Here is a 14,343-nt window from a genome sequence, read left to right on the forward strand (position 1 = left end):
TAGTATAGTTTTTCACAAAAGTCTCTTGGAGAGGATAAAGAAAAGAAATAAAAAAAGGAAATGGTGAAAAAAGTTGAGGAATATTTTAGTTGTTTCATCGACATATGAATTATGTGTTAACCTGCAATATAAAATATAATTTATGAAAAAATTAAGATAAAATATGGCCCTAAGTAATTGTTTCAATAAAAAAATAAAAATAAAAAGTGATGCTGCTTTCTAGCAGTGCAACTTTTAAAAATAAAAATACAAATAAATAATTTAAAAGGTTGTGATGGGTAAAAGAATTATCTTAATTTAATATTTTAAATTATAAAATATAATTTATATTATTCTATAATTTCTTTGGCTGAACCATTTAAATTTTTTTATTTTTTTAAAACCATTATAATTAATTTCTCGTTTAAAGGGATAGTGCAAACTTTATTTTATTTTATTTTAAAATTGCGTTGGTAAAAACAATGCTACCTGTTGAAATTTAGACTGCGTTGTTTCCATTAAAATAATTAAAATTCAATAAGTTATACTAATGGAATATCACGACAGCTTTGATAATTATTTTGTAGTGGGTAAAAAAATATTATGATTGCACTGATTTTTTATCTTTTTTAAAAAAGAGAACCTTCAGATTTCGCATGGTTTATATTATTTTTTGTTCCATCTTTTATGTTTTTTAAATTATTTTAACATATTAATATCAATAAATTATTTTAATATATTTTTAAATAAAAATCAATTTAAACCAACAGTTGTCTCGTAAAACACCTATCCTGTGACTCCTGTCAAGTCATATACAGCTTATTTGAAGATATTTATTTAATTCTACACAAAGTGAAACTCATTTCAGCTGTAAGATTGTGACTCTGAGAAGACTATTAATGGGCATCCGTACATGTTAGGATCATTATTAATGATCTGGATACAGATCCTGGGCTGATGAAGATGAAGGACCATCCCATGTTCTATCTGATGAATGCACGAGGGACCGAGTTTCGTCGATACTCGGGACTGAAGATTGATCAGAGTTGCCTCGGAAACTCTTAAACCTCAATGAATCGCCAAATGTACTTGGATCCACGACTAATTCCTGAACATCACCCTTTCCTTCAAGCATTCTTACTACGGCAGACATTGTAGGTCTAAGTGCGGGAGATTGAATTGTGCATAGCAGTGCTACTTTAATCATCCTAGCTGCTTCTTTCTTCTTGAAGGCAGACCCTAATCTTGGATCAACAAGCTCCATTATGTCTCCATTTTGTTGTAAACTCCGCGCCTGAAATACACCACAAGGCAAAAGTAAACAGACATGTAGCTGTTTTACTGTCTCATGTTCGAGGAGTCCGTTCTTGATTAGATGAGACAACTTTAGCAGTGAATTAATGTTAAGGTGGTTCTCAGAAGTATTCTGTCTTCGAAGATGTCAGACCTAGTCTGCTTTGGAGCTTAAGTTGCCTGCAAGGAGTAAATGGATATGACACAACTTACCCAATCTAGGAGGCATACGAAACTTTCATTATGTTGGAAGCTCATGTTGCTCATCCCAGTAACAATTTCCAGTGCGACAATACCGAAACTGTAAACATCTGCCTTGTAGGTCAAGCGACCATATAAAGCATATTCTGGTGCCATGTATCCCCTGCACAGAAAGAATAACACCACAACCTTAGCAAAAACAGTAAACAATGCTAAATTTGGAGCAACTCACTTGTAATGGTACTAACTTTTCAGGAATTATACCCATCTATATCATAATTATTGTATTATAATTGGTCTACAGGAGTAGTCACATATCAGTTTTGTTTAACCGAATGACCTGAAAAATAATAGCTGCAGCACTTCTAAGACTGTGAAAAGGCTAGCTGGATAGAAAATGAGATAACAGAAACTCACATTGTTCCAGCAACTCTGGTGGAGATATGGGTGTCGTCCTCCTCGTCAAGCTTTGCCATGCCAAAATCAGATATTTTGGCATTCATGTTCCCGTCAAGGAGAACATTGGTAGTTTTTATGTCTCTGTGAACAATTTTGAGTGTGGACTCCTCGTGCAGGAAAGCTAGACCTTTTGCTATATCAACACAAATCCTCTGCCTTGTAGGCCAGTCTAGATTTAGTTGGCCCTCCTTTTTGCCTGTAATCAGTATGCACAGCCCAACCAATCAAATTTTTTACCTTAATTCTTTCTATATGCCATTCAATGTCCTTTTGTTTCTTAAATCAACTTATAAAAGCTACTACTTCAAGGAAATGAGCATAGCCTACCGTACAAAACATGCGCAAGGCTATTGTTTTCCATGTATTCATAAACCAGTAGTAGTTGCTTCCCATTGATGCAACATCCATACAATCTAACAAGATTTGGGTGTTGCAAAGCAGAAATAATGCCTATTTCGTTCACAAATTCACGATTTCCTTGCTTTGATTTTGCTGATAGCTGCTTGACTGCTATTATAGTACCATCTGATAGTACTCCCTAGAATGAGAATCATTTTAGATAAATGAGGAAATGGATTCATTTAGGTCAATCTTCCATGGTATGGAATTGTAGGAAAAAGAAAGTAATCGATTAGCAGCTAGATCAAAGTCAAGGCTGTCATTACTTTGTAGACAACACCAAAACCACCTTCTCCAAGCTTGTTTGCTGGATCAAAGTCATTTGTTGCAGCTTTGATTTGTTTGAAGGTAAAGATACCAGTTAGCAGATCTAGCCCAACAAGTTCTGCCCAAGGAACAAGGAGGATAAGTTGTGCCACACAAATGATTCATAAGCAAAAAACTAACTTGTAAAAAACATGCTACTTATGGTGAAAAGACCTCAGCCTTACACCATTTTTGTATGACGGTATGATACTAAAATGATACAGTTCAGATCTTAGATGTGCCAACTTCTCTTCCTTAACAGCTTAACATGAGCCATATTCCAAGTTGAAAAAGACAAGCATGCAACAAAAAACCATTATATCATGAACAAACAATTTCACATAATCTTCACTGTGAAAGGGAAGAAAACATGTGCTTTTCACAATCATAGAGTACAGTCTTGAGGTTGGGAATTCTCATTGTTGAAAGTATGTGTCACGACCCGAATCCCGGGTCCGTGACCGGCAACGCAGGAGCGGTGCCGAAAGGACACCCCACCTGCGCTAAGCCTCGCAACGGACATATCAAAAGTACAATTTATTCAAAAATACGCAGCGGCTCATAATCTCCAGAAATATCATATTATTCAAATACTGATGAAACCGAAAGATAGTTATTAAAACAAAAATAATAATTCATAATATTCATTACATTGTCAAAGTCCAAATTTAAGTAAACCAAGGTAACAGTGGAGCGTCTAAGACATCAAATCAAACTTGAAAGGAAAACCTCGCGGACAAGCAAGGCATACCGACCAGAACTGAAGAAGCGGAAACACTCAACAAAGTCCAACTGCTATCAGAAACTAAGAACCTGAAATAATATTAAGAATGAGGGTGAGTTCAACCAACTCAGTGAGGGAATAACATTTAATATACATTTCAGATATTTCAGATAACTATATTTATCTTGATATACATCTACATATACATATACATATTCATACTAAACATATTATCATAACGTAGTGAATTACATGTCAGAGATCAGATGACACCCGAAGGTGACCAGATGACACCCGTCGGTGACCATTATGGGATGATCAATCGCCACAGGCTGATGCCTCTCTCATCAGCTAGGTATACAGAATACTGTGTGCACACAGGCTAACTACTCTCCGTTAGCATGGAGTTACTGACAAGTCCCATATCAAGGCATAATAGATATTCACAAAATCATCAAAGAAACGTATATTACAATAAATGAGTACTCGGAAAATAAAGCAACATATATAAATATTCAAGAGTTGTACTCATTGTATAATCAACATACATATTTATTTATATTATATGCATATTAAAAATTATTCCACTCACCCGGAAAATATAGAACTAAAAGGAATGTCGGACGAAAGACCCGAAAATTCGATTAAGGATCGTTAGGAGAACCTACAATAAATATATGAAATATACTCAAAAACAATTCAAACAAAAGATCCTAGTGCATAAAATAAAACTGGGCTTAATCTCCTAAGTTTATGGACTAAAACGACAATTTTCCAAAACAGGGACCAAAATGTAATTTTACCAAAAATTGGAGAAATTGGAGGACCAAACTGTAAATACATAACCATACTGAAATTTATCCATAATTCGTCCTTATCTTTGTCCAGAATCTTGAATTATGCCCCAAGGTCCTAAATGTGATTTTATCAAAATATTAGGGGTCAAATCGTAATTTGTCAAATTGGAGGACCAAATTGAAAGTGTTAAATTCTCTTATCTATACAGTACTTCTGCCCATAATCCATATGTTATTCTGTTCAGAATCTCGGAATATGCTTCAGGGACCAATTTGTAATATTTCCAAAGTTCGGGGACTAAACTGCAATTTATGCAAATTGAGGGACCAAACTGAATTTTCGTCATCTTCAACCTCAAACCCCAGAATTTCAACAGATTACCTACTGTTATCCCCTGATTTCTAACACAATTTCACAATTTAAACAAAATCATAACTCAAAATCATTATCCTTCAATTCAATCTCTCAAAATCAACTAATTAATCAAATACCCACAATAATCAACTCCTAACCTTCAAATTAATTCATCAATTAACTCAAAATACATACTTCAAAACCCTAACATTTATCAAAACCAAAATTAAACATATAATACACTTCAAACCATAAATCTTACCTTTTAAACTTATTTCCTCTACTTCTCTTCCTTTTCCCCTTATTTTCCCTTCTTTTCTCTTCTTGTTCTTCTTCCTCCCTTCTCTCTTACGTTTTGTTCTTCAAATTTTCAGATCCCTCTTTCTTTTTCTATTTATATTTATCAACTATTTATCCAATTACCATAATACCCCTTATTCAAATTTACTCACTATTTAAGCCTGCAAGGGCTTTATTGTATTTTCCAATCTTAAACTCAAAATATTACAGTATGTGTTAACAGGCACACTAGAATTCACAAATCAAACTAATGTTCATAACAGTACCTTGATCCCTTGATTTCCTTCCTCCCAGATAACCTTTCCACCAAAGCACAGATACAAGTATGAAAATGAGGAACAACAGCGAAACCACAGACCCACCCACAATGAGCTTCTTCCTCTTGCCTTTCGTAGGAGGCTTGAATTCTATGTAGAAATAGGAACAGTAAAAGCAATTAATGTTAGATTGTAGAGTTATTCACTACTATGCCACTTCATTACATGCCAACATGCTCCATGTAGTATTGAATATTATATTAAAATTTACAATATAAGAGGTATGACTTACCTGATTCTATATCAATGGCCGATATTAGTGGACCGTATATTCCAATTTTCGGTGACGTTGTTGTCCCTTTCCCAGCCCAATGAAGGGAATTATACCTTATCTACCCCTTGGGCTGCCTTTTCAATATCAAAATCCTTCAACACAATTCTGTCCTGCAAGAACAATTCTTCAGTCAATTCATTTCCAATTAAATAAGGAATTAATATGTGATCTTTAATACCTGAATATAAACATCAAATATCCGTCTTCCAAGACTATAGAAGGATCTGTTGTCCCTCATTACTATTTCAGCAAAGTGAAGCTTCACATTGTAATTCCCATTAACAAGACAACGCACGTGGTATGTGAGAGACAAAGGAGTGAGGCGAGCTTTTGTGTACAGTTGAGAGTTGTTCATTCTTAGTACTTATTTGCCAAACCTCTCTTTTGGGTACATATTTTGTTGCGCCTCCTGGCTCATCATCTGCTTCATAGATGGTATTTCCAACGGTGGTTTCTGATCCACCACAATTTATGTGCACCGAGTATTGATCTATACGGAATTGTCAAAATGTTTACTGTCATCAATACGAGCATTTGGAAAACAAGAGATAAATTTCACTTACTTTGGCACATCCAACTGAATATAAAACGTCATAGATGCTGAACAAGAAACTCGCATTAGTTTTTACTCCAAGGAAAAAACAGCAGCTAACATTTTCTCTTCTTCTTGTTCTTCTTATTTCTGAATATTCAAGGTGGCTTTAAATGGTCTTATAAATCCTACCAATCTAAGACTTGTATCTTAATCTAATTATGAAGAAAACTAATCAACTAACTATATCCTAACAGCACCAAAACTCTAACAAATCATTGGTCTTAATATTGAAGAGTTTTAACAATATCAGAACTCTTGCAAACTCTAATTCCTATGAACATAAATACAAAACAAGAGGAGCACATGTATCATAAATTTGATGCAGAAGCATGAGTACCTTTTGAACAATAATCACTGAGGCACTCGACAGGCTTCCTGGACAGATTGGTGAGAGAGAACCATCAGCTTATCTTAAAAAATGAAGTGAAAAGGAGAAGAAAATGAAAAGATATCTGTCTTAAGAGTTTAATGAAGTAGAAGCTTACGAGTAGTTCCCTCCCCAAGAACTTTTGAACAAATTTCTGGAGAACCAACTCAGAAGTTATTTATACGTAATGAAGTGAAAGCATATAAACAGCAAGCTCAATTAAAGGAAAGACAAGCAAAAGGAAGTCAGTCTTACAGTGTTTCTTTACAATTAGTTGGCGTAGGGATTTCAGTGAAATTGTTGTAAGAAAGATCAAATTCACTGCATGCAGAGATAGCTTCTTTCAACATTGAGACAACTTTGCACAGATTTTTAGAATTTTTATTACTAAGTTATAGATAGTAACTTGAAAGATATTGCAATTGGAAATAGTTTGTTTATCCATACATATCTGTACTGAAATCAATAAATTATGGGAATGATTGTCTGTTTATTAGTTGCCCATCAGTATAGTTCTTCGAAAGCTAGGATTACTTTTATGGCCACAGACAGATTAATCCTACAAAATTATATAAATAATGGCCTAAATCTCTTCTTTTTTTTATGCTCTCACAGACAAGGAAAAACTGGAAGTGCCAGTAAAAGTTGATCATTTCAGTCATTCGTATGACAAGGGAGAGAAGATGGACTAAGCATAATTCTCAATATAATATGTATGCATTAAAATTATGTTCATAAAGGTACAAATTTCCTAGGAAAGAATAATAAATACATTATGAAATTTCTAACGTAATTCATATAGAAATTAAGAAAAATAACTTACTAGCGAGTATTTTGGATCTGGATCCAGGGCGGGATGGGTCCAGAAAGCATGTTCCCTGTAACATAACTATGCAATAATAAAAAATTATCATTCGGTTGAGCATCTAACCATGATTACTATAAACCATGATTGCTATAAACCATGATTACTATAGCCAAATCCTGTCCCGAGACTAGACAAAATTTTGAAGCTTAGATGATGGCTTGGGACAATAAGCTTATTATATGCTGTTTACAGCACAGTGGAGGCTGCTCATGCACCATAAGACACAGTAGCTAGCCATCCTCATGAATCTAGAATACTTACATTATCTCCAAGCTTTTTAGATCATTATAATCTGCTGGAAGATCTCCTTTCAATCTGTTGAAACTGAGATCCCTGCAACCAAAACAAAAGGTGCATATTGTTCTTAATTCTACGTTATGGAAGTTCAGAAAAAAGTACAAATAATAGCTAAATTAGCAATCTAAGGTCGGCAGCTCTAAGTATGCGTGAAATTCACATACAAAACTTTCAGTTGTTTCATTTCAGTCAAGTATCCAGGAAAAGGTCCTGACAAGTTGCAGCTGCTTAACATCCTGCAGCATACGTTTAATTCATGTAAGCTAATACTGCATTGTAAATATCCTGATATGAGAGCATCAACAGAGAGAATAACTCACAAATAGGTCATGTTTTGCATAAATTCTAGGTTTGGAAACTCTGAACCATCTCCAAGTAAGTCACTGATTCTTCTGGAAAACATCAACCATAAATAAATGTGAGACTTTCATGTTTTTATAGTTGATGATTTTTCATTAACTATGACCCAGGAACACAGCTTACAACTTAGTTAGACTGTTCAAGAGAGAAATGTTTAAAGGAATGGGCCCTGAGAAACCACCGGCCTGGATCTCTCTGTTAATGTAAAATAAAAAAGTCGATTAAGGTTCTGCTTCTAGAGCTGCAGTGATAAGATTGAATATTTGTGGTGGAAAAGAAGCACATACAATATATCAAGCTGTTTCCAGCTTTGAATAAAATCCGGTATTCTTCCAATGAAGTTATTACTGCTAAGCCTACTGCATTTACCCAACACAAAGACAGTCAAGAATTTAGAGACTCAAGAGATGCTTCTCTGGTATCAAATTCTATATCCAATAACATAACATAACTATACAAGTTATAAGAACCTACAGCTCCTTTAATTTCGTCAAATTAGAGAGAGCCAGGGGTAGCTCTCCAGTCAAATTGTTGGCACAAAGATTGCTGTGCAATAAACAAATGAAAGAAAAATTTTAATGTCAGCTTTCTCTAATGGTATTCACCACATGAAATTTAGCATTCAATAACCAGATATATATCTCCAAGATAAAAGACTAAACAAACTGACATATTCTCCAGGTTAACCAAGTTTCCAAGCTCGGGGGGAACTATTCCAGAAAACATATTATTTTGAATGTTCCTGCATAAGTGTGAACCGTCAGTATTGGAATTGTCTAAACATTTGAACAGCTTGAGGATAAAAGAGAACGATAGAATGACAAATACAAAACGCATACAAGTCTCTAAGTGTGATAATCTTTCCCAGATAGCAAGGAATTGGTCCGGTTAAGCGGTTAACAGCAATAGACCTGCAGCGTATGCAACCTATTAATACAGTAAGAGTAAGCAATTCATCGGCTAGAAAATTAAGAAAATGTAGTGTTTTCTTACAATATTTCCAGCTTCGTATTAGCCCACTCCGGTGGTATGTTACCACTCAGGTAGTTCGCCCACAGATCGCTGCAACGTATATAGAATCTCTAATTGAATTGAATAATATGTTCAAAAATCATTATTGCTAAAATTTAAAAACACTACTTACAGATTCGTAAGGTAAGGTAGTTTCACAATAGATTTTGGGAGACTGCCAGCAAGATCCTGCCCTTTGAGAAATCTGTTTCACAAGAACACTTGAACCCATCAATTCCTCATTAAAAAGTAAAAAATCCAAACTTCAAATATAAAGCATAAACTTCAAGTATAAAAAATCACCTTTCATAAAGAAAGAAAATACAAAATAATAGACCATAGACCTGAAAAATCTTTTGACATCTAACAATACTAAAGCATAAACTTTTCAAAAGTGAAATTCTTCTCTTAGGATAAAGATCTTTCCTTTGCAATTCACTACATCCTTGCAATGATCATTATTCATTTATACTTCTTAGAAAAAAATCCACTGTGCACAATTTCATCTGAATTTCCCAAAATCATCTCAATCTTGTTTCACCCATAAACTAAACCAATAATTTCAGATACATTTACACACTAATTCTCAAGGGTTTTGACCTTGTAGCTCAATGCCATTATAAATTTGGAAAACAAAACAAAAATGAAGGTGGTGTTAAACATCTTGTCTCATTGGAAAACAAAGATACCTTCTTGTTCCTCATTTTCAAAAAAAAATGCTAAAAATTTAATCAATTAAAAAGGGAAAACATTCACTCAAACATAAACAAAACAAGCATGGACTATTAAGAGAAGTTGAAACGTACATGGAAACAATGTGGCACACACCCCCAAATGAGCAATTGCAAACAACTTTATTATCAAACATTGGCCTTTGAGATGAAGGTGGTGTTACCCAGCTTGTCTCATTGCTGCAAGGATCCACCTTATTATTCCAGTCTTTTTTCCCCACTTGCGTTGCTATTTCAAGCAAAGCATCCACTGCAAAAAAAAAAAAAGACAGCTTCAAATCTTGGGGTGGTAAAAAATTGAAAGGTATCTTTACCAAATTAAACATACACATGGTACCTTCATCTTGAGCAAGAAGCCCTGCTTCTGCCTCCAGCTTGATTGCTCCCATGCAAAACATTGGTATCATCAGCATATGTAAGATGAATGTCGTCATCCTCAAAATATCAGAAACTGCAGCCACAATGTTCTCTCTATAAGTAAAGAACTTTGAACTGTCTCCTTGATGACCTTCATGGACTGTCCAAAGAGGACATTTAATACTCAGAATATGGAAATGACTTGACTAATAACTAGTTAGTGGCCCACTGGGAGGAGCTTTTGGTCATTGTAAATAGACTAATCTTGACTCTGAGAGTCAACATGGCAGCTAGCTTACGTTGGCGTTTGCTCTAGTTTTGAAATTAAAGCTTGCCATTCTATTTTTTAATTTTTATTTAAAAAATATCTAAATGATATCTTTTATTTTTTTAAATTTTGTTTTAACATTAACATATCAAAATAATATTATAATACTAAAAATAAATTAATTTGAAGTAAACAAAAATAAAAAAAAATTTAATTTTTTTTAAAAATACTTTTGAAACTAAAAAATAAATAGGCTCTAAGATATTGTTTAGAATTACATTACAAATAATTTTTCATGAAAATTTAGATTTGTTTTGTTTAAAAATTATTTTTTATATTTTTATATGCTAATATAAAAAATAATTTTTAAAAATAAAAATATTATTATTTTGATATATTTTTCAGATAAAAAAATCTTTTAAAAAACAACAACTATTATATTTTCAGATATATATTTTAAATTAAGTAAGAATTAATTTAATATGAACTAGTAAATTTAGTAATGCATCAATGACTTGATCGAATAGATCAAATCCAATTTGATTTTTCAAAAAAAAAAATCTAAATTAGCTATGATTTAAGAATTAAAAAAGGATAATTTTTAAGAAAAAACATTATATTATGTAATTGAATTAAAATAAATTTACTGAAATTATATTCAGTTTAGCGTATCAAGCTATGTCAAATTAAAATGTTATTTGTTTTTAGTATTTTTTATTAAAAATATCAAATCAAAGTAAATTTAATTTTTAATATAAAAAAGTTTGATGGTTGAATTATTTATTATTTCATGGATAGGGATCTCTTTTTGGTACTTGAATTATTTATTATTAGTCTTGGTATTTATCATGTTAAGGAAGTTTACTACAATGGCGTGCATTAATAAAAAAACCTTTAAAAAATAACTTTGTTGTTATATCGATCTTGTCATTACAATTATTCTAGCCCTGGCTTACTCGTTACGGAAAATTATTGCCCTTGCGGATGAGATTATTATGTTATGATAACCACTTGCTTTACCATGTCGCTCTTAGTACTTTGATAATCCCTTTTCTCTGCCACGTACATCACGAGCTTACCTCAAATATTCATTTTCTCAACAAGCTTATCTCAAGATATCCAATAGCATACATTGTATAGTACGTAGACCAGGTAGACGACCCGCGTGTGGCAGATTATTTTTTTTATATATAAAAATATTATAAAAAAATAAAAATTTAAAAATTTTAGATTTTTCTGTAAAGTTATACTCAAGAATCTTGAGTTTGGCTACAACGTTTGACTTAAAAATAATATTTATAATATTAATAATAACATTAAACTTGCATGATCCAAGTTTAAATGAGTCTGACTGTAACACCAGACTCAAGTTTAAATGTGCTTTGAAAAGCTCATTTTTCCCTTAGTATTTCAAGAGTTTATGACTCATAAATCGTGGAAAAAAAAAATTAATTTTGAAATGTCCTTCGATTATAATCAAGGCTTCTTTCAAGAATGTGTGCGGATTTATTATTCCCAATAATATTTTGGATATTCATCATTTTAAGGATTTCTTTATCCAAACATTAGTGGTGAATAATAAAAAAAATCCTCTCCAAAAATAATATTTTTATAGTTTTTTGGAATATTGGCCAATACCCTTTGGAGTTTTACAAACATGTTGTAAAATCCAGAAATGCAGGGAAATAATTTGTGTTTAAAAAATCTATGCGAAAACACATTTTCGAAGCTTCCAATATATTTTTTTTTTATAAAAAGAACTTTGAAAACATGTTAGAGTATTGGCCGTATGCAACACGCAAGAAAATATTTTTTTTTTTAAAACAATATTATTATTTTTTTGACGAAATCGGGTATTTTTAATACTTAATTTGTATCTCCACAGCATAAAAATACAAACTAATATTAAGTCATTTTAAAAAGATGTACGAAAAATCAACAATATTTTTAAGGAATTTTTAGAATTTTTTTTTAAAGCAAAAAAAATTTTATCTTTGAAAATTTTGGGGTGCCACGACGAAAATCAGATATTTTAAATACTGAATTTATACCTCCACAGTATATAAAAAAAAATACAAACCCCCTTAGAAATATATATATATATGAAAGGAAAATAACAACATTTGTTTTTAGATTTTTTAGATTTTTTTTTTTTATAAATATTTTACATATATATACATATACACACATATATATAATATAATAATATAATATAATTATATATTAATTATTAAGGGGGCTGGGCCGGCCCAACTAACTGGGTCTGGGCCGGACCTGGCCCAGACCGCCGGGTTGGGCCAGAATCCTTCTGGCCCATATACATGTTTCTGGGCCAGAAACAGTCTGGCCCAGAAGATAAAACATAAAAAAGGGGGGGAAATTAATTCCCCCCCCCCGTCCCCTGCATGCAGAATTCTGCATGCAGGGGACGAAACCTAAGCAGATAAAGAAGAAAAGAAAAAACAATGCAGGGGGGGGAAGAGCGTACCTGGCGAGGCTGGAGACGGTGGTTGGCTGACGGGGCTACAGTGGCGTGGATCGTGGATGGCGGTTCCGGGTGGCGTTGCTGTCGTCTCCAACAGTGACGAAAAATTCTTCTTCCTCCCTTCTCCTTCAGTTTTTTTCGTTCTCAGTGGCTGCCTATTCTCGGTTCGGTTTTGGTTTGGTGTCGGTTTCCTTCTTCTTGGTTTGTTTCTGGTCTTCTCTCTCTCTTCGGGTCGCTCTCTCTCTCTTTCTCTCTTCGGGTCTTTCGGGTCTCTCGGTTTTCTCCCCCTTTCTCTTCGGTTTTTTCTTCTTTATTTATAGGGGCAGCACCGGTGGGGGGCCATGGTTTAGTGCGCCTTCAATCATGCATGGCTGGTCGGCTCTTTCGGTGGTGGTGGGGGCGAGGAGAGAGATGCGGGAGAATTTTTGAATTTTTTTTCGTTTCTGTTCTGTTAAACGGGGGGAAGGAGGAAGATGAACAGTGTCGTTCAAAACGACACCGTTCTGATCTTCCTCCTTTTTTTTTTTTTTTATATATATGAAACGGCGTCAGATGATTTCTTATACAAAATCTCCCCATCAAGATAAAAATCCATTGCCAACCTTCTCAAGGTCTTCTTGTCGATTTTGGATGCCCCCATGGGATATGCCTGGTTTTGGATGAATTTCTTGATATCATAGTACCACGGGTTTCCATCCACTTCTCTTTCGACTGAGCAACAATGAGCGGGGTTATTTCTGATATTGATGTGTACTGGCTGTACCTTGTGCCCAAAGTCTATCTTGGCCATAGATGCTAGTGTGGCCAAAGCATCTGCAAACTGGTTCCCTTCCCTTCCCAGATGGGTGAACTCTATTTCCTCAAATTCTTTAGCTAGCTGAGACAGGTATTCTTGGTAAGGCCTTAACTTCTCTTCTTTGGTTTGCCATTCTCCTTTTACTTGGCAAATGATCAACATTGAGTCTCCATACACATCTATCTTTTTGATGTTCATCTCTAATGCAGCCTCTAAACCAAGAATGCAAGCTTCATACTCAGCCGTGTTGTTGGTGCACCCGAACTGCAGCTTAACTGAAATCGGATACTGCTTCTTATCAGGAGAGATTATCACCGCCCCGGCTCCGTTACCACATACATTTACAGCACCATCAAAGTACATAACCCACCAATCTGATTTTTCTTCCTCGATTGCAAACACATCTTCATCGGGAAAGTCAAAGTTTAACGGCTCATAATCTTCCATAGCATGGTCAGCCAGGTGATCGGCAATAACACTCCCTTTCACGGCTTTCCTTGTCATATACACTATGTCATACTCAGCCAAAAGAACTTGCCATCTTGCAATTCGGCTAGATAGATAAGGTTTCTCACAAATGTACCTTAATGGGTCTAACTTGGAAATTAACCATGTAGTGTGATACAACATATACTGACGTAATCTCTTTGTAGCCCATGCTAGTGCGCAGCACAGCTTCTCAACCACAGTATACCTAGACTCATATTCCGTGAACTTCTTGCTTAGGTAATAAATGGCCCTTTCCTTTCTTCCGGTTTCATCATGTTGCCCAAGCACACATCCCATTGCTGTTTCGGTTACTGT

The 14,343-nt window shown here is 34.1% G+C and overlaps 1 protein-coding gene and 1 long non-coding RNA gene across 2 annotated transcripts; both read right to left on the reverse strand.

Moving 5' to 3' along the window:
• Positions 1-907: 907 nt before the first annotated feature.
• LOC118038419 (probable LRR receptor-like serine/threonine-protein kinase At1g53440) lies at positions 908-2,653 on the reverse strand. Its single transcript, XM_073406936.1, has 5 exons — positions 2,621-2,653; positions 2,260-2,470; positions 1,891-2,128; positions 1,486-1,636; positions 908-1,273 (listed from the first exon to the last, which is right to left on the reverse strand). The coding sequence occupies exons 1-5, from the start codon at positions 2,651-2,653 to the stop codon at positions 908-910; spliced, it is 999 nt and encodes a 332-aa protein (XP_073263037.1).
• Positions 2,654-2,724: 71 nt separating this feature from the next.
• Positions 2,725-4,869, reverse strand: LOC140955122 (uncharacterized). The gene is made up of 3 exons (XR_012168856.1): positions 4,776-4,869; positions 3,954-4,025; positions 2,725-3,450 (listed from the first exon to the last, which is right to left on the reverse strand). It is a non-coding gene; the product is annotated as an uncharacterized lncRNA (long non-coding RNA).
• Positions 4,870-14,343: the final 9,474 nt, after the last annotated feature.

This window comes from Populus alba, chromosome 19 (assembly GCF_005239225.2).
Source record: "Populus alba chromosome 19, ASM523922v2, whole genome shotgun sequence".
Classification (NCBI taxonomy): domain Eukaryota; kingdom Viridiplantae; phylum Streptophyta; class Magnoliopsida; order Malpighiales; family Salicaceae; genus Populus; species Populus alba.